The sequence below is a fragment of the Nyctereutes procyonoides genome, unplaced genomic scaffold (assembly GCF_905146905.1).
Source record: "Nyctereutes procyonoides isolate TBG_1078 unplaced genomic scaffold, NYPRO_anot_genome, whole genome shotgun sequence".
Classification (NCBI taxonomy): Eukaryota; Metazoa; Chordata; class Mammalia; order Carnivora; family Canidae; genus Nyctereutes; species Nyctereutes procyonoides.
In genome coordinates this window covers 23874986-23900498 of record NW_026575035.1, presented here as the reverse complement: position 1 = coordinate 23900498, position 25513 = coordinate 23874986, and the positions used below count along the sequence as shown (strand labels likewise).

General features: G+C 36.8%; 1 protein-coding gene across 2 annotated transcripts in view; it reads right to left on the bottom strand.

The window, feature by feature from the left end:
• Positions 1-25513, bottom strand: part of ATP6V1H (ATPase H+ transporting V1 subunit H) — a 135612-nt gene that overhangs the window by 18650 nt on the left and 91449 nt on the right. The window contains exon 13 of one of the 2 annotated variants that reach the window (XM_055318350.1): positions 18168-18281. The exons of the other annotated variant lie outside the window; for it this stretch is intronic. Within the exon in view, the coding sequence (XP_055174325.1) occupies positions 18168-18281 (114 nt within the window). The remainder of the gene's footprint in view (positions 1-18167; positions 18282-25513) is intronic. 2 annotated transcript variants of the gene reach the window in all.

Genomic DNA, 25513 nt, shown 5'->3' with positions numbered 1-25513 from the left:
ATCAGCCATGTCAGTACATTAAAAAGCACATCAAAGACATTCTTCATTTCTATTATAGTGGGGTTTTTTATTAAAGATTTTATTTATTTATTCATGAGAGAGAGAGGCAGACACAAAGGCAGAGGGAGAAGCAGGATCCATGTAGGGAGCCTGATGTGGGACTTGATCCCAGGACTCCAGGACAACACCCTGAGCTGAAGGCAGACACTCAACCACTAAGCCACTTGGCGTCCCTCTATTATAGTGTTTTGTTTTGTTTTTTTAACAGCATTTCTTTGCGGTTCTTTCTTAGGACTTCTAATTCCCTGCTTACACACTGTTTACTTGTCCTTGCATGCTGTTTACTTTATCCATTACAGTTCTTAGCATAATAATCATATTGTTTAAAATCTCCAGTCTGATAATTCCAACATCACTGCCATGGCTGGTTTCTGATATTTACTTTGTCCCTCCACACTGTGCTTCTTGCCTTTTGGTATGCCTTGTAATATTTTCTTGACAGTTGAACATGATGTACTAGGTAAAAAGAAGTGCTATAAATAAACTTTCAGTAATATGGTGGTGAGGTGGGGGGAGGGGAAGCATTCTACTATCCTGTGATTAAATCTCAGTCTTTTAGTGAGCGATGACCTCTGGACTGTAAACTTCACAACTGTTTCTCGGAATTTTTTTCCTCCCCATTTGGGTGGGATAGGATGGCTAAAGAAAGCTAAAGTTGGTTAGTTACTTCCCTTCCCCTACTCAGACAGACTCTAATAATATCCCAGCAGGTAAGATTCTACTTAGCTAGTTTCCCCTGAGAATAGGTCTTATTAAGAAAAGAGTACTCTGGCATATTTCTAGATGGCTCTATTTCCTCTGCCCTTGCCAGAAGCCTGCAGGGATGTTTCTCAGATATTTACTTGGGAATCTGGTCTAGCTTCTGGAGATAAATCTCACTGCACAGTAAGGACCCACTATGACTGGGACCCCCTCAAGTTTTTAACTCTCAGATCTGCCCACACTGAGCCTCCTGAATTCAGCACAGTTCAAGTTTTCCAACCAAAGAAGAGCTGTTGATTTTTCAGCCTGTTCAGCTTTTTACTTATTGTTGGGATGGAGTGGCAACTTCCAAGCTTCCTTTTAAATGCTCGTTCCTGATCAGTACGTAGTTGTAACCAAAAGTAATCTGTGCAATGCAGAATATACACCCTACATGACCCCATTACATACAAATACAGCTATGCACCATGCAATGTGGGAGAAATGTTTGCGTTGTTATAAGGACTTTTAAGAAGAAAGCTTATTTTATATTAGTTATCAAAATAGTATGTAAGCAAATTCTGTATTTAAGGCCTATTATAGATTCTTTCTTCTTGAATTATATTTAGAATGTTAAGGCTTTTAAGTGCATTACAGTAGAGAGAGTGTCAATTTATCCTGAGTATTAGGTCAGTGCCTGGCATACTCTAAGAGGTCAACAATGTTGAATGAAAAGTAGCTGAAGAATCCTACAAAGAAGTTAGAACCTGAAAAAGAATACCTTTTTCTCCTAACAAGAAAATGTTCTGAAACACCAGATGAGACTAAGATCCCAGCATTTAAACCTACAAATACTTCATAATCTAAACCAGTTCATCACTAGCAGAATGCTCAAACAAAATTTAAAATTATTTTAGAGTCTGCTTATAATAACACTTAAAAGGCTCAATTAAATCCACAGTAAAGAAGCAACATTTAGAAGGCAAGTTCAATGCTTTAATGATATGTAGTGGAAATGTGTTAAATTAGCTTTATAATTAAGCTTAAAAGATCCTCTAAGCCTACAGAATTATTCTTTAGAGAAGCATTTCCCCACAATATGTGCAAAAACTAAAATAAACCAAAACTTGTGAACCAGTTGTTCCTCTAATATGAATTTATAATCACCTAAAATGAATCTCAGAGCTATTTAGAGAATAAAGTAGACTATGCAAATTTGGAATACAACATGCAAGGAGATAAGAGCTTTTATGTTTGCTTGTCTGATTCTGTTTTAGAACTAAGAATATCACCTATAATCTTGAGAATCACTGGTCTCCTCCCTCTTTTTCCCCCCACATCCAACTTATCTCTAGGTTTTATAGGTTCTATTGTCTCCAACCCTTGACCCTGCCTTCCTAAATAGACATCTTCATAAATCCACCACCTGACTTGAATCTGTAGTCTCCTTACTGGTGTTCTTCCTTCCAGCCTTACCCTTCCAAGTCTACCAGCCTGCACTGTCTCTAAAATAATCTTTCTAAAATGACACTGTGATTATTCTTACTAACCTCTACAGTTTTCCACAGTCTTCAGAAAAGAGTTCAAACCTAGCATAACATGGTTTTTCATGATCTGGCCACTACTATGTCTCCAACTATATTTTCAACTTCATAACCAGATTCCAGCTGTCTGGAACCAGTGGAAATTCCCCAAATGAGTCAGGATCTCTCTGACCTCAATGTATAGACATAACTCTCTCACTGGAATTACACACACACACACACACACACACACACACGGCCCTCTCCCTCCCCCTTCACTGACTACCACCTCCTAATCTACCAAGAGCTCTTATGTCCCTTCTGCCCAGGACCCTTGCAGGCCTAGACTAGGCCCACCCTCCACTTGGAGACACACCTTTCCCCACAGTGTTACAATGAAGCATGTGCTTGTCACACTTCACTACAGGAGTGGCATTAAATTATTGTCCAATGAACACTCTAGCTTCCCCCCCCCAAAAAAAAAAACAGTAAAATGAGCTTTGTTCAAATTTGGAAGCCCAACATAAATTTTTTAAGTATAAGATTAATAGAACTATCAATTATCATCATCAACCTTCTCTGTCAAAAACTAGCTTTCAAATTTAAGTAAAATGAACTTCATTTAAATAAAATCTACAACTATTTTTTTCATCTAATAAATAAGAGGTAGTAGTGTAACTACTTCAGTGGTTTCAATTTCATAAACATTTCAAACATCAAATCATAAAAAGTTTTGGCAATGCCTATTACCATAAAGATTAGCAAATATTAACTTTCAAGGGATTACAAATAATTTTTTTAAAACTCTTCAAAGGAAAAAGGGATTTTAAAAGAACATGAATCCCAAACATAATCAGTTTCCTCAATTATCAATGCCAATGTAGGGAGGTCATAGGAGTCCCAAAACCGAATAATCAAAATCAAAACATGTATTTATCATTTGAATACATAAGATTATATAAGCAGATTTAACTTCTAGGAAAGAAATTTTTACCTGTTCTCCAGTATCCTTTTTCTTTCCTTCTTCCTCAAAAATAGAACCACTGAATTTTAATAGGACATGTGACTTTAGTGAAGCCTTTATTTTCCAATTCCTTTGTAGTCACATGACTGAGTGAGTATTGGTCAATACGTATAAGGAGAAGTGGTGCGGGGCAAATTCTAGGAGGCTCCCAGTTGTCTGGCCTATCTACCACCAGCCACAGCCATAAGGATGAGAATCACACTCTAGGAATGTCAGGATGCTGAGCTGGAAGAAGCCTGGATCCCTGTGCACTTAAAATTCTGGACTTCCTAGCCCCACCCTTTCATAAGAGACAGTCTAGAACAAACATCTGTCACATTTCAACTATTGTTATTTTGGGTATCTATTATATCACTAGCTTATCATTAACCTATCCTTCCCATTATTTCTCCTCTTGAATAAAAATATGAGTATCTATACTAGATATACATAGGCTTTAACAAGTGTATGTGACTAGGTCAATTAACCTGGCATGTAAAATATGCTAACAGTCTGCCTACAAACTTAAATAAATCCAGACAGATGGCAGAACTCAGATTTTTACTGAAATTCTGAAACTTTTCTCAGTGTCCTGCTTCAATATGTGGCAGTCTTTGACACCATTTCCACCTGAACACTCATCATTTATGTGTTGCCTATTCTAATTCTCACCCATGCAGAGAGGAGCACAAAGGTTGACTGAGATGTCAAGCCAGAACTAACAAAATAAAGTTTAACAACAAACAAGATAGAAAACCTTGAGCACTGCAGAAAAGTCAACAAATTATGACCATATAATACTATCATCTATCCCAACTGAGAAACTACCACATTATTCAAGACTACTTAAGCAAAGAGACAGGAAAGCAGAAAACAAACAGCCGAGCCGGGAAAATAATGCCAAAATGTGATGGTCTGCTTTTATATTATCCTTTGGGAAGAGCTGTAGGTTTTAAGTTGAATGTTACTAATGTTTCTTTTTTCTTCCTTTTTTTTTATTTGAATTCAATTAGCCAACATATAGTACACCACTAGTTTCAGATGTAGTGTTCAATAATTTATCAGTTGTGTATCATGTAACACCCAGTGCTCAAAACATCATGTGCCTTCCTTAATGCCTGTCACCCAATTACCCCATCCCTCTCCTTCCCTTCCCTCCAGCAACCCTGTTTGTATCCTACAGTTAAGAGTCTCTCATGGTTTTTCTCCCTCTCTGATGACTTCCCACTCAGTTTTTCCTCCCTCCTCCTATGATCCTAAAAACATGATATCATGAGCAACTTGGTCTGAAGAACATTAACCACTGATAAGACACTATTTAGTGGAGAAAATACAAAGTGAAATATTCTTATTAGCAAAATATAGAGTAAATCAAAATTCTCTGTTTTAAACATTTCAAACTACAACTTACACTCAAACTATGCCAAAAATCATTCAAGTAAACAAATAGCAACTACTCTAATAGCTACCTATTTTCTAGTGCTATGCCACAAATGAGAATACGTTTGATAGTAAATATTCTGTTCTATAGACAAACTTATACATTTGTTTTTATTTACTTAAGAGAGAGACAGCAGTGGGAGGAACAGCAGGAGAAAGAAAGGGAAAGAGAAGGAATCTCAAGCAGCCTACCCTGCTGAGTGTGGAGCCTGATGCAGGGCTTGATCTCATGACCCTGAGACCATGATCTAAGCTGAAATCAAGAGTCGATGCTTAACCAACCAAGATACCCAGGTGCCCCTACATTTGCTTTTATATCTAATAGTCAACCTATAGGCCTATAATTTATCATATTCACTCTTATTTAACATGATATTAAGGTAAAATAATTTCTCCTAGCATTTTTTTCCAAATTGGGAACTCCATTTTTATTTTGTTCTAAAGCTTCAACTTAAAAATTTATTTCAGGAAACTAACTGGTCTCTAATTGTGACAATATACAATTCCTACGGTCCCAATTTTTTTAAGTATATATTTAATATTTTAAATCCAAGGTACTTAATTGTTTTTTTATTTTTACAAGTACAACAAATCAACACGGTTACACTAAATCATGGCTACCAAATAGTGAATAGATACTATTCTACCATGATATGTAGAGGAACTTCAGAATATTATTTAGTGAGCAAAGACCTAAACAGCTAACATGCTCTGCTATCACCCAACAAATAACTTCTGTATATCTGAAATCCTAAAGCATTAAAAAAATAATGGTAAGTATGAGAAACATTACTTCAAAGAGACTATAAATGATAGGGAAAAAAAAGGTGCTTCAAAAATGTATGCTAATATGGGCACCCGGAGAGCTCATTTGGTTGGGTGTCCAACTCTTCATTTTGGCTCAGGTCATGAATCAGGGTTGTGAGATCAAGCCCTGTGTTGGGTCCATGCTGGGCATGAAGCCTGCTTGGGATTTTCTCTCCCTCTCCCTCTGTCCCTCTCCCCCTGCTTGCACTCTCTCTCTCTAAAAAAAAATTTAAAAATGCATGCTGATAAATAATAAAACACATACAGTTACTTAGGGGAAGAAAATACAGGTCTTGAAATGGCCAGGTTTAAAATAATTACTTGTAAAACACTTTTAATGGATATTTGATATAGGTTTAAAATAGGTTTTTTTAAAAAAGATTTTATTTATTTATTCATGAGAGACACACAGAGAGAGGCAGAGCCATAGGCAGAGGGAGAAGCAGGCTCCCCGTGGGGAGCCCCATGTGGGACTCCATCCCGGGACTCCAGGATCACAACCACTGAGTCACTCAAGTGTCCCTAATACAGGTTTTTAAACTACTCTAATTCAATACAAGTTATACAAGTGATTTTCTTGACTTTACCATTAAGTGGGCGTAACAAACAAAATTATTAGCCAAAAAGGGAGAACACCCACATAACTTAAAAAGCCAAGATACCCAAAAACAAGAAAACAGTATTAATTTAATCTATCAAATTTGAAAGCTGTAATGAGAGCCATATTTACCTCATTAAAATTTTTATAATCCCTATTCAGTCTACTCCTATAATGATTTGGGAAGATACTTGACTTAAGGCTTAGGAGTCAGGTAGAGTTAAGTCTTCCTTAGGAGTCACTTTCTTCATACCTAGGAGGTAAGTACTTTCCCTTGTAATGGCAACAGAATCATCACTCTACACCAAACCAAGTTGGGAAATGAGGATGAAAAGATATACCTCTTTTCATCAACAAAGAGCCCAGGAGCCGCAGTTATCAAACGAAGCAAAAAGAAGGGAAGACCTGGCAACCAACCAACTAGGACCAATTCATGAGTTCTTGTGTGCAGAAAAGGAGCATCTGGTTGCTGAGCAATATCTACACACTGCCAGTCTTTCTGCACAAAAGCAGAAGGTGTGGAAGGAGCAAAAGAAATAAAGAAATTTCTGTAATTAAATCAGTCAGCAAACAGACCTGTTTGCTGCAGTGGACTTGGGGGGCAGGGCAGAATGATCAATACTGACAATGTTGATTGTCACTGACAATGACAACAGGTAAAGGAGACAGAAGGTAGGCTAGTGGTACAGCAATTTCATCTGGATACCACAGGAAAGCTCTGTCAAATGTCTTATTAAGAAGGGTCTTACTGTGTAGGTGTAATAGGAAATTATATACTCATTAGGCCCCCAAGTATGCTTTACTCAGCAGCATGACAGAGTGACAACAAACTTGAAATCTGGAATTATACAGACACATGTTCAAATCTAACTGCATAAATGGGAGAACTTGGGCAATCACTTAACTATCCTTATGCATTGGACTTCATATCTGTAAAACTAAGATCAGTAGCATCTATCTTGCAGAGCTATGTGTGAAGATTAAAAAAGATAATGTATGTCCCTGGCTACTGTCTCAAGAATGCTAATTCTCTTCTCTCTCATGGTTGGGAATAGGACTGTTCCACTCCACCTCCATCTATTACCTATATAGCACACCCAATAGCTGCTAAGAGTGGGAAATACTCTGAATGCTTTCAAAGAATCTTGTTGCTTCCTAACCACTGCCTACCCTCACTTTCAAATTAAAAGTCTGGAACACAAAAAGTTAAATCTTTAGCTATAAGGAAAACATGTATTTGACACAAATTGGACACCTATCCTTTCCAATTTACCAATTCATTTCAATAAATAATTATTTGCTAAATTGGTTCAGACCAGAGTTTTAATCTCATCAAGAAGAGGTACAGGCAGCAAGGTTTGTCTACACATTTAATAGCAAGACAATCCCCACAAAATTACCTTTCCAAGTAACAACGCCTCCAGAGCCTCTTCAGAGCCTTCCCTTCATCAGTATCTCTCCCCCACTCTCCCTCTGATTGCATTTAAACATTTTATACTAAAACAAACAAATGATGACAGCAAACATCCAGTGACTACCTCAGCCCCCCTCCCCCCCCACTAAGCACTGTCCTTCATCTTTCCTCCTCCCTATTCTAATGAAGCTTCTAGAAGGAATGACCACAAAGACTTGCTTTACTTCTTCATCACCGCTGGGGCAATCAGCCTGCTGAGGGCCACCAAGCACCCTGGCCCAGGGCGTCAATGGTGTTCACACTACCGCATCCAAGGTACCTATCCATTCCTCCTCTTCCTGGTCCCCTTGGCAGTATTTTACACTGCCTACCACTGACTCAATGCTGCTTGAAATATATTCTTTCTTTTTTTTTAAATCTTTTTTTTAAATTTTTTATTTATTTATGATAGTCACAGAGAGAGAGAGAGGCAGAGACATAGGCAGAGGGAGAAGCAGGCTCCATGCACTGGCAGCCCGACGTGGGATTCGATCCCGGGTCTCCAGGATCGCGCCCTGGGCCAAAGGGAGGCGCTAAACCGCTGCGCCACCCAGGGATTCCTATTCTCTTTCTTTTATATAGAATATATTCTCTCTCCTAAAAGTATATGTTCCTGGTTTTCTCCTAATTTTATAGCCATTTCTCCTTAGAATCAGTCTTTCACTCACATCCACCCTCCTTGTGTAAAATCTACTCCTCTTCTGTCAATCCCAAAATACTTTTGTCTCACTCTCTAACAGTGGTTCTTAACCTCCTTTTGATCCCAGATCCCTTTGCAAGTTTGAGGAAAAGCATGGACACTTCCACAGAAAATATTTATACATACGCTTTTGTGTACCATTTCAGGAAGTTAATCCAAATACCTCCTGGAGGAAGAGGCCCTGCTCTACACATACATTTCTGGGGTAATCTCAATCTACTGCCATGACCTCAATCTTCTCTCTGATTGCTTTAGCTCTATAAACTCTAGCTCACATCTTGCTCTGGAACTCAAACCTGTATTTCTATTTTTTAGATTTCTCCTTAGATATAATACAGAGACATCTAATTCGGTGGATCCATCAGCTCCTCGCTGCCATTCAATTCCTGTTTGCTCCTCCTTCATCAGGTACAGATAGAAGAGAAAGGGACCAGGGAACAGGTCCAGCAGGAAGCAGGGAACTGGAAGGGCATACCCAAACTGAGCCAGCTCCCTGTAGAAAGCTCAACTAGAAAATCATGAAAACACTGAGGGTCAGCCTGCAACCATGGAGCAACCCTGATGGGACCTATGGCAAAAGAGCCAATCTACAGAAAATAAGCAGACAACTACAGATGTGAGAAACCATGTGGCCAGAAGGAAAAAGGAGGTGAACAAGTTGCTGCCTTGCTTCTCACCAGCTTTCTGGTTCCTAGTTTCAGTGAAACTGTGTGACTTTACCTATTGTTGGATTCTGTGAGCTACTCTGACATCCTTTTTCACAGAGTATCTTATATTTAAGCTAACATGAGTAGGCTTGTGTTTCTTCCAAACAAACCATTCCTGGGGAGGTAAAGCGCATGTGCGCACGCACAGACACACACACACACACACACAGGAGTTAGATCACAGTTTACAGAAGTACTCTTTGACTAGCCTACTAGAACCAATCACATTCCTGCTTTATTCTAGCAGAATCTTCTAGTTGCTAATTTGTTTCTATAATTTTATCATTTACATTATTTCTTGTGCAGCTTCTATTTAAATATGCAGCTTCTGACAATCTACAAAAACAAGGCAAAGATTTTTTATTGTCATCTAAGAACAAATGTTTACCACTCTTCAATTTTATCAAAAATATAAGTTAACAAATTAGAACATATATTCTCACTTAAAATAACTTGAAAGAAAAACAGCAAAATTGTTGTAAGTTGTCAAAACATGATAAACTGGATTCTGAACATGCAAAATAGACAAAACATCTTAGAAAACAGGTATATATAATACATCTATACACACATACATACACACACAATTCTCTTATGGAGGCAAAACAGAATTAAACAAATGAAAAAGTAGTCTCAAAATTATGCTTTACTAACATTACTAAAACCCTAGCCATGAACATATAATCACCTTACCAAATAAGATATCTCATTCATTTATAAGTTTATTAATTTATGTCCAATATGTCTGAAGAAAACAGAGGTCTGCTGTCATCTAAATATCTTATGATTAAACTTTCTTAAAACTATATTAATGTTTCAATGCATTAAAAACAACACATCATTCCTGACGTGCCAAATAAAACCTCTGTACTAATGTCTGATGAAAGGCATGGTTAGGAGATATTTTCCTAATAGCTTTACAATGTCTACATAAAAATACTCCTGAAGAGATCAAAGATATAATGTCATTTTCAGAAAATAATAACTAAGATAGGAAGCTGATAATGAGTCACATTTCTCTCAAGATCACTACCTGAAGTGAAACTTAAAAAATACTGTCTAGGTGCTAGAAGGAAAGAAGTACTAGACATAAGACAAAATTCCTCCTGGCTTAGGAGGGCTAAGTTGTGGAATGTCAAGTGCCTGGCCATTCTCTCTTCCTCCTCCTCCAGTGTCCCAGGGCAACCCACAAAATATCTTTTTTTGATTGTTATATTATCTCTTCTATAGATTCAGTTTCCGATGCACTGATGAATACAGGCTGCTGACTCCAAAGGCATTACATTACACCAATAAAAAAATAAACCCCCCCAAAAAAAATAAAAATAAAAAATAAAACCCCAGGGTGCCTGCATGGGTCAGTTGGTTGAGCCTCTGCCTTCAGCCTGAGGTTGTGATTCCTGGGATCCAGCCCTGCATCAGGCTCCCAGCTCCGCAGGGAGCCTGCTCCTCCCTCTGCTAATCCCCCAGCGTGTTCTCTTTCTCTCTCTCTCTCTCTCTCTCTCTCTCTCTCAAATAAGTAAATCTTTAAAAAAATAAAATAAAATCCCTCTGAAACTAAGATACTATATGCTAATTAATTGAATTTAAATAATTACATAACAATAAAATAAAATTCCAAAAGGTATTTTGCAACCATTACAGTAATAATTGACTCTAGTAAGAAGCACCATTGGATGCTAAAAAACTGGGTAAAAGTTTATTAGGAAACACAACCAGTATTCAGTCTCCAAGTACCTCCCCGTAATTTACAATTACAAAGGGGAAAGTTCATTACATTAGAGAAACCTAATGCCACTTTAAGCAGGTGGAAGTTAACACCACAAATAATAGGTAAATTGACTAAAGAGCTTCTGAATAAAAATACAAAAGGAACAGGCCGTCACCTCATGGTGTTCCTGTCAAAAATGCATACTTGGAAGCAAATTAGGGAGAAACATCAGGCAAATGGAAATCGAGGGAAATTCTACAAAAAAACCTGACCTCTAGTCTTTAAAAATATGGATGCTAAAAGAAAAGACAAACACCCGAGGATTGTTCTATTTAAATAAGACTAAAGACACATAATAACTAAATGCAATGTATGATCCTACTGGAGAAAACATATTTGCTACAGACAATAGTACAAGTAGTAGACAAGGAAATGTGAATATGAGCTATATATTATAGTATCACATCATTGTGATATAAGAAACCCAAGTCCTAGGAGTTATCTGCTGAAGCAATTAGGGGTAAAGGGTCATAATGTCTGCCACATAGTCTCACTTCCGAAAGAGAGACAGAGAGACACAGACAGAAAGAGAACATACATACGCAGCAAAATGTCAACAAGTGGCGAATCTAGGTGAAACAAGCACAGGTTTGGGGCACCTGGGTGGCACAGTGGTTGACTGTCTGCCTTTGGCTCAGGGTGTGATCCCAGGGTCTTGGGACTCCCCACAGGGAGCCTGCTTCTCCCTCTGCCTATGTCCCTGTCTCTCTCTCTGTGTCTCTCATGAATAAATAAATAAAATCTTAAAAAAAAAAAAGAAACAAGCACCAGTTCATTCTACTGTTCCTGCAATTTTACAGTAGTTTAAATTCTTTCCAATTAAAAAGTTTAAAAAAATAAAACTTTTTTTTCCATATTTCCCTTCCCCTTTGAACTAGGAGGGTAAAAACTACATCCTAGGAATAGGGGAGCAGAAGGCTGAACAATCTTGCTTCTCACTGAACTGCTGTACCAGCTCTGGACTTGTTTAGAAACAAGTACAGTTCACATTACATGAGAAAAATAAATCCCTTACATAATTTTAAAAAATCATAAAATTGGTATTCAGATTACTGTAGTTGTGTTAAAGCTTCCCAAAATACTAAGATATGGCACATGACCTCAGAGGTGACCTTTTAAGGACAATTCAGCCACTCCCAGGCTCCCAATTTCCATTCCTGTGAGGCCGCCCTGACTTTCCATGTACAGCCTGCTGACAGAGTGCCTCTGCCTAGAAGTCCTCATCTTCATACACTAACTCCTTCTTGATCCTTAAGTCTTAGTCCAGACATCACCTCCTGAAGAAACCTTCCTTTTTGAAGGCCCAGGAAGGGATGAGGCACAGTTCCTAAGCTCCCATGACACTCATTCACACTTCTGTCACCACTCTCATGACACGGCACTGAAGCTGTGTGCTATTTCTTTATTTTCTACTTCATATCTATTTTAGCACATAATCATCTAATAAGTATTCCTGTTCATGCCTAAATCAGAGACAAGAGTAATAATTACAGAGGTAACAGTAAACACCTTCTCAACTGGGAAAGTAACTGGATACAAATAGAACAGTGCAGTGTTTAGCCAAATGCTAAATGTTTTCTTGTAAGGTATTTCTGGGCTGGTTAACAAGGTAGGGGAAACTGTCATCCAAAACACTATTTTTGTTCGGGTATCTGCAAACACCTGCCCTTAAGGAAAATGGAGCAAGAAGCTTCTGAAGGCACAGAGAATTACAGGGAAATGTTCTACAGCTTTGATACTGTGAATGTGTGAGAAATTTGATCTTTTAGGAACACAGCTGTCCCCTGTACTAACACTTTGGTAGCTTTTTACTGAATTCATTTTTAAAAATAACAAGTAAGGACTGGGAAGAAAATAATTTAATTCATGTGACGATTAGATATATAGTAGGTACCTAATGCATCACTGCAAAATTCTTTTAAAAAGTCAATTTAATAAAAGTGTAATTAAAGGATATTTACATCAAAAGCTGTCTTTGTTAAGAGGACAAGCTTATCACAATTTTTTTTTAGTCTATTCCTCAAAATTTCAGTGGTGATGAAAACTTATCAATTCATTTCTGTTACCCATGAGATTTTTTTTCCCCATCAAGATGCAAGATCTGGATGATATACTTAAAAGTAAACTAAGAAAATAATTCAAAATTTTAATTAAATCTCTTAAATGAGTAAATATAAAGTTTCCTTTATCTTTAATTCATTTTATCATACTCTATTCTATTGAGCTTTGATTTCTTACACACACACACACACACACACACAGCCCATGAAATGAAATGTTCATGTAATCATAAATGTAACTGTCCGCACCACTGAAAGAGAAAGGAGAAAAAGCATTTAAAAGCAAAGCAAGTTAGTTTTTCTCTTCCTCCCCTTACTAGATGAGACTCTTCCATCCATGCTTAAGTGATCCTTCAAAACACTAATCAGGTATCTGTTTGTCTAAAAAAACAATCCTAATCAAACAAAACCACATGAATTTGACCCACAGATACTTAATACTAGTCACACGCACTTATATGTGAAATCTGCATTTGATTTTATACTTAATTATAAAGTACACAGACTCCATTATGTATGAGTGGTTTTATATTCTTTACCATCTAAATGCTTATTATCCACCTCTTCCAAATGTTTATTTAGGCTGGTGCTTTGCAGTAATTTAAGACTTCTGTTATGGCGGCATCTCCAAATCAATTGTAATTAAGTGATACATAGTGTCCAACAAATTAGCACAGCCTCAAGACATCTCTAACTAGCAAAGTAGAAACAACTTTAGCCAGGATACTGGGAGCTGCTCAACTTGATGGTGAGGCAACAGGTTATAAAGAATCCCTCTTCACTTGGAATAGGTTTCGATATGCTTTTTAATCAAGTTATATTTGTTTTTGATAAACACACAAAACATATGATAGATACTAAAGACATTTTCAAAGGTTCTTCAATAAAAATGTTATAAGAATAATGTGGAAAATTCGAGGTACTCAAAGGGTGGTCACAATTTTCCAAATTAATCTTGGAAAATGTTAAATCTGGAAATGTTATGTTTATTAAAAATTACATGGAATATTTTAGTAACGTGATTATTAATGCTAAAAGGTTAATGTACATAAGGTTTTTTCCTTCAATTCAGTTCATAATAACTATTTTAATTACTGTGTTTATGACTATATCCTTTACAGAATAACCAATACTCTAAGCAGATATAAATATCAGAAAACAAAATAGTATCACTCATATTTGGCTTGGTGAGTTCTCTGTCATATTATTTACCTGCACATAATATAACTTGAGAGAACACCACTCATAACTTATTATTCTGCTTTTAAAAAAAATGAAAAATAATCTAGAAACAAACAGAAAATTCTACACAAGATCCTCTACCTACAAAATTCAGTGTTTCTTTCCTGAAGTCCTGAGCTGTCCATATGCACATACTGTTGCTTCTGAATTAGAGGCTGATTACATTTAAAATCATTCTGTAGGAGAAAAATGATGACATTTTATGATGTTAAATTATAAACTGAGGTTATATATATAAAAGTTCGCTAGAGTACGATGTCACAGCTTATAGATTTTGGCAAATTTATTAATATAAAAATCCAGCGCTGCTCAAAGAACAAGGGGCATGGCACGAACGCAGAGCAGTATGGGAAGATCAGAGAGGTGCACATCATTTAAACAGAGGGTTATAACAAGGACTGACATGCTCAAGACCTGAACTGAGGAGACACCAGTGTGTGCTGACCATCCCCTCCCCTCCCGGCGACTCTATTCTAGCCCCAGGTCACTCCCCACCCACATCAATGAGGGTTTATTCCATTATCCCATGTAAACACAGATGTCAACTACAAGGGGAGAAATTCTAGCTTATTTTAGGATCTGCAATTCATGAAATAATTTTGAAATCAACCATAAAATTTGTGAAAAAGAATTAAGTATTTTCACATGATACACAACTCTGTACACCCTGTACATAAACTCAAATCCATCTCTATGTTATCAAAAATTAATATTTAACTCCTTAAAACATAAACAAAATCAAAATCTAGACAGCTCAGTTCTATAATTTCATAAGTATCCAACTTATACTTGAAATGTAATTTTAAACTTATATTTAAAACAAAAAAAATTCCCTGCAGTAAAAAGTATTACTTTACTATATCCAAAATTATGATTTAGTCTCAAAAACAGAAGCTTTAGGATGCAATATCAAATAAAAATCTAAGAATCACTAACGGTAGAAAAGAAAAAATCCAGAGTGTGTTGGAAATCTGAAAATGTAGCCCTAAGAGCAAACAAGTACAGGTAAACATGCAAAAATGTCATGAAAAGCTGCTATTGCCATTCAGGCAGACTTTTATTCTATTTATATCTATGATTATATTTTAATTATGTTCAACTAACTTATTTCTCTCTATAGTATTAAATCATTTATAAAAAATCATTTTACTTAAAACAAAATGCTAAAAGGAAACAAAGTCAATTCTGTTTTCACATTTGTATTTGGTGTGAAAATAAACAATTCCAAGAGGAATTTTGTAAGATTCAATCAATAAACATCTTTAGGACACCAGAATCGTATTTTCAGGGGGGGATAAAATCTGCTTTAGGCAAGTAAAAAGGCACTCTCTACTAGCATGATTTAATGATGACAAATTGGATACCCGCATAAAGATACATATACAAAATCCTTTTTCAATTTGGGGATACATTTTGCAGAAGATTTACTTTCCAAATTGCATTCTATTCAATCTCATCTTAATCTGACATTTAAATAAATTGCCATTACTAGAACAATTTTCATCTCTGGCACAAAGAGACACGGAAATGTATATGTCACAACAAAATACATGTCACAACAAAATTTTTCTTCATATGAAATTTTGTTTAAAAAAGAAAGTGTAGGAAAACACTGACATTAAGCTTCTCTATCACAGGAAATTTATCATAATTAAAACAAAGTTAAGAGACCTTAGCACATAATGACAGAGGAGGAAAAGGGATATTCTCTCATCAGCTAGTCAGTGACAGAGAGCAAAGAAAACAGTCTCTGGCTACAATGACATTTACTTTTTCTTTTGTAATCATACATTGAAAAATGTACCAAGAAACTAAATCAAGTTCCTAAATTTAAGGAAAATATTCCAATTGCAAATGTATCATCATCAATGCATGATCATTTCAACAAAAATTCTCAACCAAAAAATTTTCTCCACTGGCAAAGAAATATACCCCTCTTTTCTTCCACATCAGAAATATACATTAAAAAAAAAAACCCTAAACCCAACAATAGTTCCTTTATGAGAAAGAACTATTAAAAAGAATTTTTATTAACAAAACAGGACCTATACTTCATCAATCTTAATTTAAACAAAAATGGAAAATAAAATTGTTTCACAGAAGGTAAATATAAGTTTGCTGTTTGTAATAGCCTCAAACTCTACTAAATGCCAACATTCTTTCAACTAATTTAGGAAAGAGGCATAAACAAATCAAGAGATATAAAATTACTAAATATTTCATTTCTGTTGAAAAAGTGACCCATGGTAAGGTGAAATAAGGAGAGAAATCCAGTTGAGTATTCTGCTTTTATTGACAGCCTTGAAAAGTTTTTTGCTCCTCCTAAATAGATGAAAACCATTTCTGAGTACCCTCTGCTTTGATCCCTTTCTTCTTGCACTGAGTATATGAAAACAAGCAAAAACGCTTTCAGTCCATCAAGTGCAGCTAGCACTAGCTCTGACATCTATCCAAGTTCATCTACTATTTGTTATCTCAACTTTCAGTGTTCTAATCCAAGCCACTAACCATCTCTACTCTTGACCACAATGAGAACCTATCAAAATAGTCCTTTGCCTTCATGCTTACCCCTGCATAATCCATTCACCAGGGAGTAGCCTCAGAGATCTTTTTAAAACGTACGCATCAGATCTTGTCAATTCTCTCATTTAAAAACCTTTGAATAGCTTTCAACTCAAAAGTAAGAGTCAAATGGTAGCCTACAAGACCCTACATGATCGGTTCCCTGACAACCTCTCCTTGCCTATCTTCTTCCATGTTGGCCCTCACACTACCCTCAAATTAGAGACTTTCAAGCTTGGCACTACTGATATATTAGGCAGGACACTTCTTCATTGTAGGGGGCTGTCCATGCATTATAGTATGTTTAGCAGCACCCCTGGCCTCTCCTCACTTGTACCAATAGCACCAGCACCCCCCTCTGTGGACAAGCAAAATATGTCCTCAGACATTGCTTTTAAAAAAAACAAGATTTATGGCCCTTTCTCTCTCATCCTCTTTACCTGAAATGCTTACTTCTAATACTTGGGTTGTATAGCTAGTTACTTATCATTAAAGCATCAGCTTAGTTGTTTTGGCCTACTCAGAGAGGCCTTCTCTACTCATCATATGTAAAGTTGCACCTACTTCCATCATACCTATAGCCCATAGGTACATAAAAGGTGGTTTCTGAAAGAATGCATAAATGTATTTGTGAAAAAAATGCTTAAGTGGCAACATTATGATGTTATGATACCATAGTAGCACTCCTGGATGGTCCCCTATACTGTATTTGCCTGCATCTTTCAAATGCATGCTTTCCAAGGCACCATCAATTCTTTCCTTTGGAAGTACTGGTAGTGTTATTGTCAGTTACAAGGAACATGCATTTGTTCACTGCGCCTTAACAAAACAACCCAACCCCAAAGCACCCTTCAAAATGGTGGATAATAGAAAGGTATGTGAACTGTTCAATAGAGCACTGAAAGCACTCAATACCCAACCAACTCACAGTGAAAAACAGCCATGGCAAAGGAATTCTGGTTTGTTTCATCACGGACACAAAAAGCTCACCATTATATCTAAACAGTCACTTTTCAATTTATCTTGTTTCAAGCAGATACAAAAAAGCAAACAATTTTTATTTGAAAAGTAAAAACAAATGAGAGAAAAACATGACTTCCATTATTTCAAAAGCAAAAGGCTATAATGAATGAAATAGGAGAGCTGAATCTCAGCTTTTATTGTTTTCACATAAACTTGTAAAAACCATTCAGGTTAACCATATGCTGAAAAGTGAAACCATGCAAAATTGTAAAGTCTCTGATCAGTAATCCAACTGGATTACTTTCAACTCCAAAAAAAAGACTGATTCACTTAAGCCACAATTGTCCTTTTAGTTACTTCTGGAATTGTTTTTTATATTAGTACTTTGAATATACATTTTTGAGAACATCAAACCCATTGGTCTTTCCAAAATGATGTTATTGCTCTCAATTACTAAAATATATTTCTAGATATTTAATCAAAATTGCTGATTTAAAAAACTGTCATTCATTAGAACGTTTTATATAAGAACCTTTGGAAGGGGTAGGTGAGATCTTACAGATCAGTGTGGAAGAGGAAGGAAAAGTCAACACATACCAGTTGTGCACCATGAGCTTCTGCACAGCCAGAAGAGCATTGTAGCGAACTTGCTGGTCCTCATGGTGCATGTGGTTCATTACCAGCTGCTTCCCACCAAGCTGTTCAATAACCCTGAGGAACAGAAGCCATTTTGTGAAGATGCTGCCATTCCTTTCTAACTCATGCTGTTAGTCAGCTGAGAGCCATATACCAAAGTGCCAAGGGATTTTAAAGAGAAAAGTTATAATACATGTAAGTAAACTGACACATGCCTTTTTTATATCATTTTTTATGAATCACAGATTTAAAATAGTCAAGTTTGCTCTCTTTTAAATTCTTACTGGAAAATCCAGCTGTTATTCTCATCTCCCAATCCAGGCAAATATCTATGGATAACTCAGACTGTTGTAGTACTCTAGAGTATGGTTTTCTACGTTGAGTATTAAAAGCTTTTTTTTTTTTTTGAGATTTTATTTATTTATTTGACAGAGAGAGAGCACAAGCAGGGGGAGCTGCAGAGGGAGAGGGAGAAGCAGGTTACCCAATGAGCAGGGAGCCTGATGTAGGGCTGGATCCCAGGACCCTGGAATCACGACCCTCATGAGCCAAAGGCTGGATCCCAGGACCCTAGAATCATGACCCTCATGAGCCACTTAACCAGCTGAGCCACCCAGATGCTCCTAAAACTTCTTTATTACCAGTATTTCTAGTTTGCTTAAAAGCTGTGTATTGAGCACCACCTAATGTCTGCCACAATATCAGATCAATATTAAGTCCACCAGTTGCCGTGCTGTGAGGCTCAGATGCAGATTAACAGGAAACACAGGGTTAATTAAAAAGTACCCAGGAGAAGCCATATTAATTCCCTGAAAAAGACTTTAAAAGATATCTGTCCTTTATTATAATGATGCAATAGGCCACATGACCTCCTGGCCAGTGAAACAGGGGAGAAAATTTCTACTGTCAAGAGCACTAAGGTGATTGAAACTGACACTGGCTTTCTATCACTGCATCCCCTAACACCCTGAAAAATCCAGCTGCTACAGATGCAAACGTGAAGCAAAAATGGTGATTTGTTTCATGAACAGAAAGAGGTTCTCCATTCTGTTGTAAGGGTGCGGCTGCAGCTAGAGCTGTGTAGCCTCTTAAGGCCAGCACAACAGTGTGGAGTCTCCAGGCTGTACTGTCTAGTGGGCAACACCGCCACCGCTACACAGTCAGCAATAATGCAGTAGGGCCTCTGGCGGTCGCAGACAGTCTCAAAGATGGGTAGATGGGGGTCAAGGGTGAAAGAGAAGTTTTTACCTCTATATCCTTTTATACTTTAAAGCATCTTTTTTTTTTAAAAGTATTGAATCAAGGGAAAAAATGTAGTATAATTATAACCAAACATCAATTGAGTGTTTCTTATGTACCAAGTACTGTGCTCTAAAACATTACTTTATCTAACATCAGTTCTATTCATTATCAGATATGTTATATCAAGTCATTTAATCTAGTAAATTCCTTCCTGGCAAATGAGGGGAATAAGGACACCTCCCTTATGGCATTGCTGTGAAGCCCAGGTCCCTGCAATATGGTAAGCCCCTTTCTGCTACTATAATGATAATGACATTAAGGATAGTGATGGTGGTTATGAGGACACAGGGGCTGCCCCCCTTCAACTTATTCTCCTCACTGTAAAGTGATCTTTCCAAAAATCTGAACTTAAAATAGTGGCTAACTGGGTCTTTCACAGTCTGACTTGGAGTTCTCATCCAAGTGCCCCCAGAGAGCACAGACACACACCTCTCTCTGCACTTGGACTCCCCTAGCCTTCTCTCAGGTCCTTCAGCCACAGACTCTTGGTATATGCTATTTTCTCTCCCAGAAGCTGTCCTACTTTATATAACATCTCACTTTATAGGGAAGGTAACTTCTATTCATCTTTCAGATCTTGCCTCAGTTGTCACTTCCTCAGAGAAGTCTTCTCTCTACCCATATTGATCCCCAAATATGCCCTTTTCATGGCACTGTGTTATCTTTCCTTCATTGTACTCATCTGAGTTGCGTGAGGAAGATGCAAGATGGCGGAAGATTAGGGGACCCCCCAAACTTACCTAGTTAGCTCTTTCAAACTATCCTGAACACTTATGAATTCAACCTGAGATGTAAAGAAAGAAGAGCTAGAATGCTATAGAGAGAAAAGTGATCACTTCTTACAAGGTAGGAGTGCAAAGAAGAGAAATAGAGGATATATCAGAAGTATTCATCTGAGTTGCAATTTTACACCTGAATAACCTTCTAAAATATCAAATGTCTCCTTCATTAAATAAGAAGATCCATGAAGGCCAAACTATGCATGGCATTGCTTACCCTATGTTCCCAGGGCTCAAGACAAAAAGTTCTCATCAAATATCTATTAAATATATTACCAAATTTTATTAATATGTACTACACTAATAACAATATTATCTAGTTAATTTTTGTCAAAATGACATCATTAAAGGACGAGTAAGCCATCAAAAAAGATAGGCCTTTATTATAGCAAAATTGCCTGACAATAACCCTCCCTCAATTGCTATAGCATACCATTACTAGAATTCTAAATAATTATAATAGCAAATATCTATACAACACTTACTATTGGCCAGTTGTTCATCTCTGCACTTTCCAATATTAACTCTTTCAAAAGTTATAAGTAGTCTAGGATGGCAGTCAGGATTAATGATAAAGAACAGAAATTTAAGAGAAAAATATACAAATCAGGAATAGCATTCAGGAAAAATAAAGTCCCATGGTCTAAGGTACCTTATTCTCACATGTGCTTAGAATTATCCATTGCCACACTAGAAAATACTGATCTGCTTAAGCTGACAATTTAACTAGACATCAGTTTACCTAACACTTTTGTAATACATTAATTTTTTGGAACTGCTGAAATTCATAGGTATATATGTACATACAGGATGATAATATAGAACTCCTGTCTCAGTATCAATTGAGATGCCAAATCAACAGATATCAGACACTAAAGTGAATCCATGAGAGAGTATCAAATACAGATTTTATAAAGAACTCTAACAATTTTTAATCCCCTTGGGGAATTCTATTTCAAATATTAAAGGATCCAGGGAGGGGAAGGATGATTTGTATGTAATCTGTGGAACATGATAGATCACATGGTAGGCCTCTGCCCTGCAGAAAAGAAACAGGTGGTAATGGCTTCCAATCCCATGCCAAGGAAACCTCACACAAGAGACAGGCGCACATTTTCTAGTCTGGTGCCTGACAATGACTCAACCCTGAGAGGTCACGGTAACTAGTAAGCAGTAAAGTAGGAGGAGCGTCAGGATCAGCTGACATTCTCAGAAGCCAAAGGTGCAAAGACGTTTGAGTGGCACCATGAGTCAGATGAAACACAACAATGGCTCAACCTAGCCTAGGGGAGCTGCAATAAATGGCCCAGAAAAGGTACCTTCAATGAACCCCAAAAAGTGCTCCCAAGAGAAATGATCAGCCACGGTGGGAGAGCATAAAGCAGCCAACAATAATAGCAAGTAAGAAAATCCCTGCTTCTCCCTGTGGCCTCCTCCTTCTCCATTCACCAGCCTCAGAAAGAGTGAGGCAACAGTAGGTAAGCTAGAGAAACAGCCAGGAAGAGAAAGGACTGTGGGCCTGCACCTGTTGAGAGCATCAGAGAGAAAAGAGGGAAGGCCTACTTTTGATAAGTAGCACGAAGGGCTACCAAAGGTCTTCAACCAAACCCTTCTTTTGACTTAAAATGACAGTAGGGCTGTTATCTAAGCATGAGGGGGAAAGTAACACAACCCACTAGGTTTTCATCCAAAGGCACAAAAAGATTATCAACCCTGAATAAATTTTAAAGGAGTTCTGAGGAACAAATCTAAAGACATTCTTATTTCACCACAATGTCTTCTTCAACCAACCAATCTGGTATTAGTATGTATGAGCTACTTTGAGGGGGGTGGCAGGGCTGACTTCTTACATCTGCTTGTTCAGAAAATGCTCCTGTCTCCCCTGCCCTTGCCTACTCCTCTCAGAGGGGACTTCTGTGCCTGGTGAGTTTGGAAGCAGGAATCAAGGACACACACACACATCCACATTCTCTTTTCTCTTCCACACCGGTTCAGTGCCACCTGGAGCTAATGGGTTCAGTAATAGGAAGGCCATCTGTCTCTTAATGACTTTCTCAGGGAAGATTCTATTTTGGCCTCAATCTGTTATACCTCCTTTGTCAAGTTTATCAATAGTCTGGAATTCAAGCAAGTAGGAAAGGAATTATTTATTGGTCCCCATCTGGATACCTACAACACTTGGAAAATACAACTGATTCTCACTATTTATGGTTGTTGTGTTCTATAAAGTTACCATAAATGCTGATTTAGTGAATACTGAGACTTCTAAGGGAAATATAGGATTCTGTTCCTGCAAGCCTCTAGTCATGACATTCTCATCAACCAGTCGATAACAGACTTGTTTTACATGCTTCTGTTTAAAGACAATTCAATGTCTGTTGTTGATTCATCAACAATGGACTCACACACTATAACTCATGCCGGAATGAGGCTTATTTAACACGTGGATTTCCTCCATAAGGTAAATCACAGCCTTCTTGTGTTCGGGAACACTAGAGAGCACTTCAGCACTGTGCTCAGGGGCCATTGTACACAGGGAAATCACCAAGAAAAGGCACAAAAATGCAAAAACATGGCACTAAACAAATCTCAAAAAGGGCACTGGTTTATAGTACAAGAGCTAAGACAAGGAGGCAGAATCTCGCCTTGTTTGACTTTAGTTGTATGTCCGGCAACTCAAACTTTCCTCTGCCCTGAATGTGTCCACAAATGATCTCAAATACCTGAGTATTAATTTGGGCATTATACATAAATTCTAACACGCAAATTCACAAATATAGAATCCATGAAAAATGAGGATTAACTGTGTATGAATTAATATAATCTCAGAAAACTGCCATAGTGTGTGTAAAATATGATGGATTTAAAAAAAAAGGAGATCACATACCACTTATATAACAACAACAATAGCATTTTTACACATGCCGAACACAATGCTAAACACTTCATATTTTTTACCTCATGTAATCCTCACAACAAATGTGCTGCCTATTCCTCTATAATGTGGTGTTTTTGACATTTTAAATCCTTGTCCCCTTTACTACCTTCTCATATTATAAGCAAGTAAATTTTGAAGAGTTTTGCTTTTAATAATTGAATGAATAAGTATTTATTCATTAAGCCTTCATTTTCAAACTCAAGAGACTCCAGCAGATCTCACAGAGTGATGGACAATCTCCACTCCACTGAAGCTCACTGCAATAAAATGAACATTTCCTGTCTTTTAAATTTAACTGAAACACCAATTACTTTCAGATTATACAGATGTCCAAAATCATTGATACTTGAAAAAATGGTGAGAAAAATCATCTTTCCAGTTAGTTTATTAAAACAAGATATCATTAACATAAGGCATCATTAAAAAGACAGAATATGTGGATGATTTAATTTAGAATTAGACCCGAGTACTTTGTTCATAAGCTATTGTTTAATAGAGAAAAACCTGCTGGCTGTATTCCAAAACAAGTTGAGTCAAGAGCATGTTAGGCTGCAATATTATAAAACATGATTAACAAGCTCAGTACTGGCAGGAACTCTTAAGGAATGTAGCAGCTGGTGAAATAAGGAAAATGTAATTTTAGAGTAAACTTTAAATATCCTAAAAAGCACAGCACTATTTTTGTTTGTTCTAAAGGTCTTTTTCCTGTCTTAATGTAGTTCTACAATATATACTACGGTTACATAAAATATCCTGATAAGGATTCTACTGTTTAGCATTCTATTCATGGCTAATGAAATTATATACACAGTAAGATAATGTAACATATTATGATTCTACAATATATTGCTAAAAATGGTTAAGTTGCATGTATGATTCCATTTACAGGCAAGTAGATACTTTTCTATGAAACACTATATATACCCTCGAGAGTCTGTAAGTTTAATAGCACAGAAATCACTATTTTGTCTTATTCTATTGTTCTCCTCAAAGAAGGTGATTAACATTTTTTAAAACAAAAATAGGGATCCCTGGGTGGCGCAGCGGTTTAGCGCCTGCCTTTGGCCTAGGGCACGATCCTGGAGAACCAGGATCGAATCCCACGTCAGGCTCCCAGTGCATGGAGCCTGCTTCTCCCTCTGCCTATGTCTCTGCCTCTCTCTTTCATTCTGTGTGACTATCATAAATAAATAAAAATTTAAAAAAAAATAAATAAAAATAATTTAGGAGAATATTTACCAGACTTCTAAATGGGAAAGCATAAAAGTAGTTGAAGAAACCACAAAGGATATGAAAAAAAAAAAAAGAAAGAAAAGAAAAGAAAAGAAACCACAAAGGATTTCACTGGAAGTAAGCTCCGTAAGGCCATGCTCAGAATGATACCCAGCACATAGCAGATAACAAAACATTAATGCCTAGTGAATTAATGAATTTCACTATATGGTAACTGAAACTGACATGATGAAAATATTATGAATAGAATAGAAATGTAAACAATAAACTTTAAAGATTTCTGTCTTGAACATAAAGACTCCTAACTCTGGGAAACGAACTAGGGGTGATGGAAGGGGAGGAGGGCGGGGGCTGGGGGTGAATGGGTGACGGGCACTGAGGGGGGCACTTGACAGGATGAGCACTGGGTGTTGTTCTGTATGTTGGCAAATTGAACACCAATAAAAAATAAATTTATTAAAAAAATAAAAATAAATAAATAAAATAATAAAGATTTATGTCTTAAATGTAGCAGTTAAATTCCTAGTAAGTCATGTAAGTAATCAAAGTACAAATTAAAAGCACCAGATACCAGTTTCCCCTGTGAGAGTTTAAGAGAAATGATAACACTCATTGCTGCTGAGAGGGTGGTAAAGATGGTATTTTCACCTAGTGCTGCTTAGAGCCTGAATAATTCTCTATTTAATAATGTTTTTCAAATCTCAGAATTACTTATATACTTTCTCTCATGGAATGTATTTAAGGGACCAGAAAAAAAGAAAATAAATGTTTGCAAAGACATTCACTCTGTTTTTTTAATAATGAAAAATTGGAAGCATATCAAATAGCCACTAGTAAGATTTGAGCACATGGAATACATTTATCATTTATCTATAGATAGCATTAATGTATATTTTTAAAAATTTGTAGATGGGAAATTCCCACAAAAAATCAAGAGATAAAACAGGAAATATTATATGATCAACATTTTGGAAGGAAAAAAAAGTATGTATAGAGGGGAAAAAAAACCTGAAAAAAATAAGCTATTACTTTTAGCTCAAAACTAGTCTTGTTTT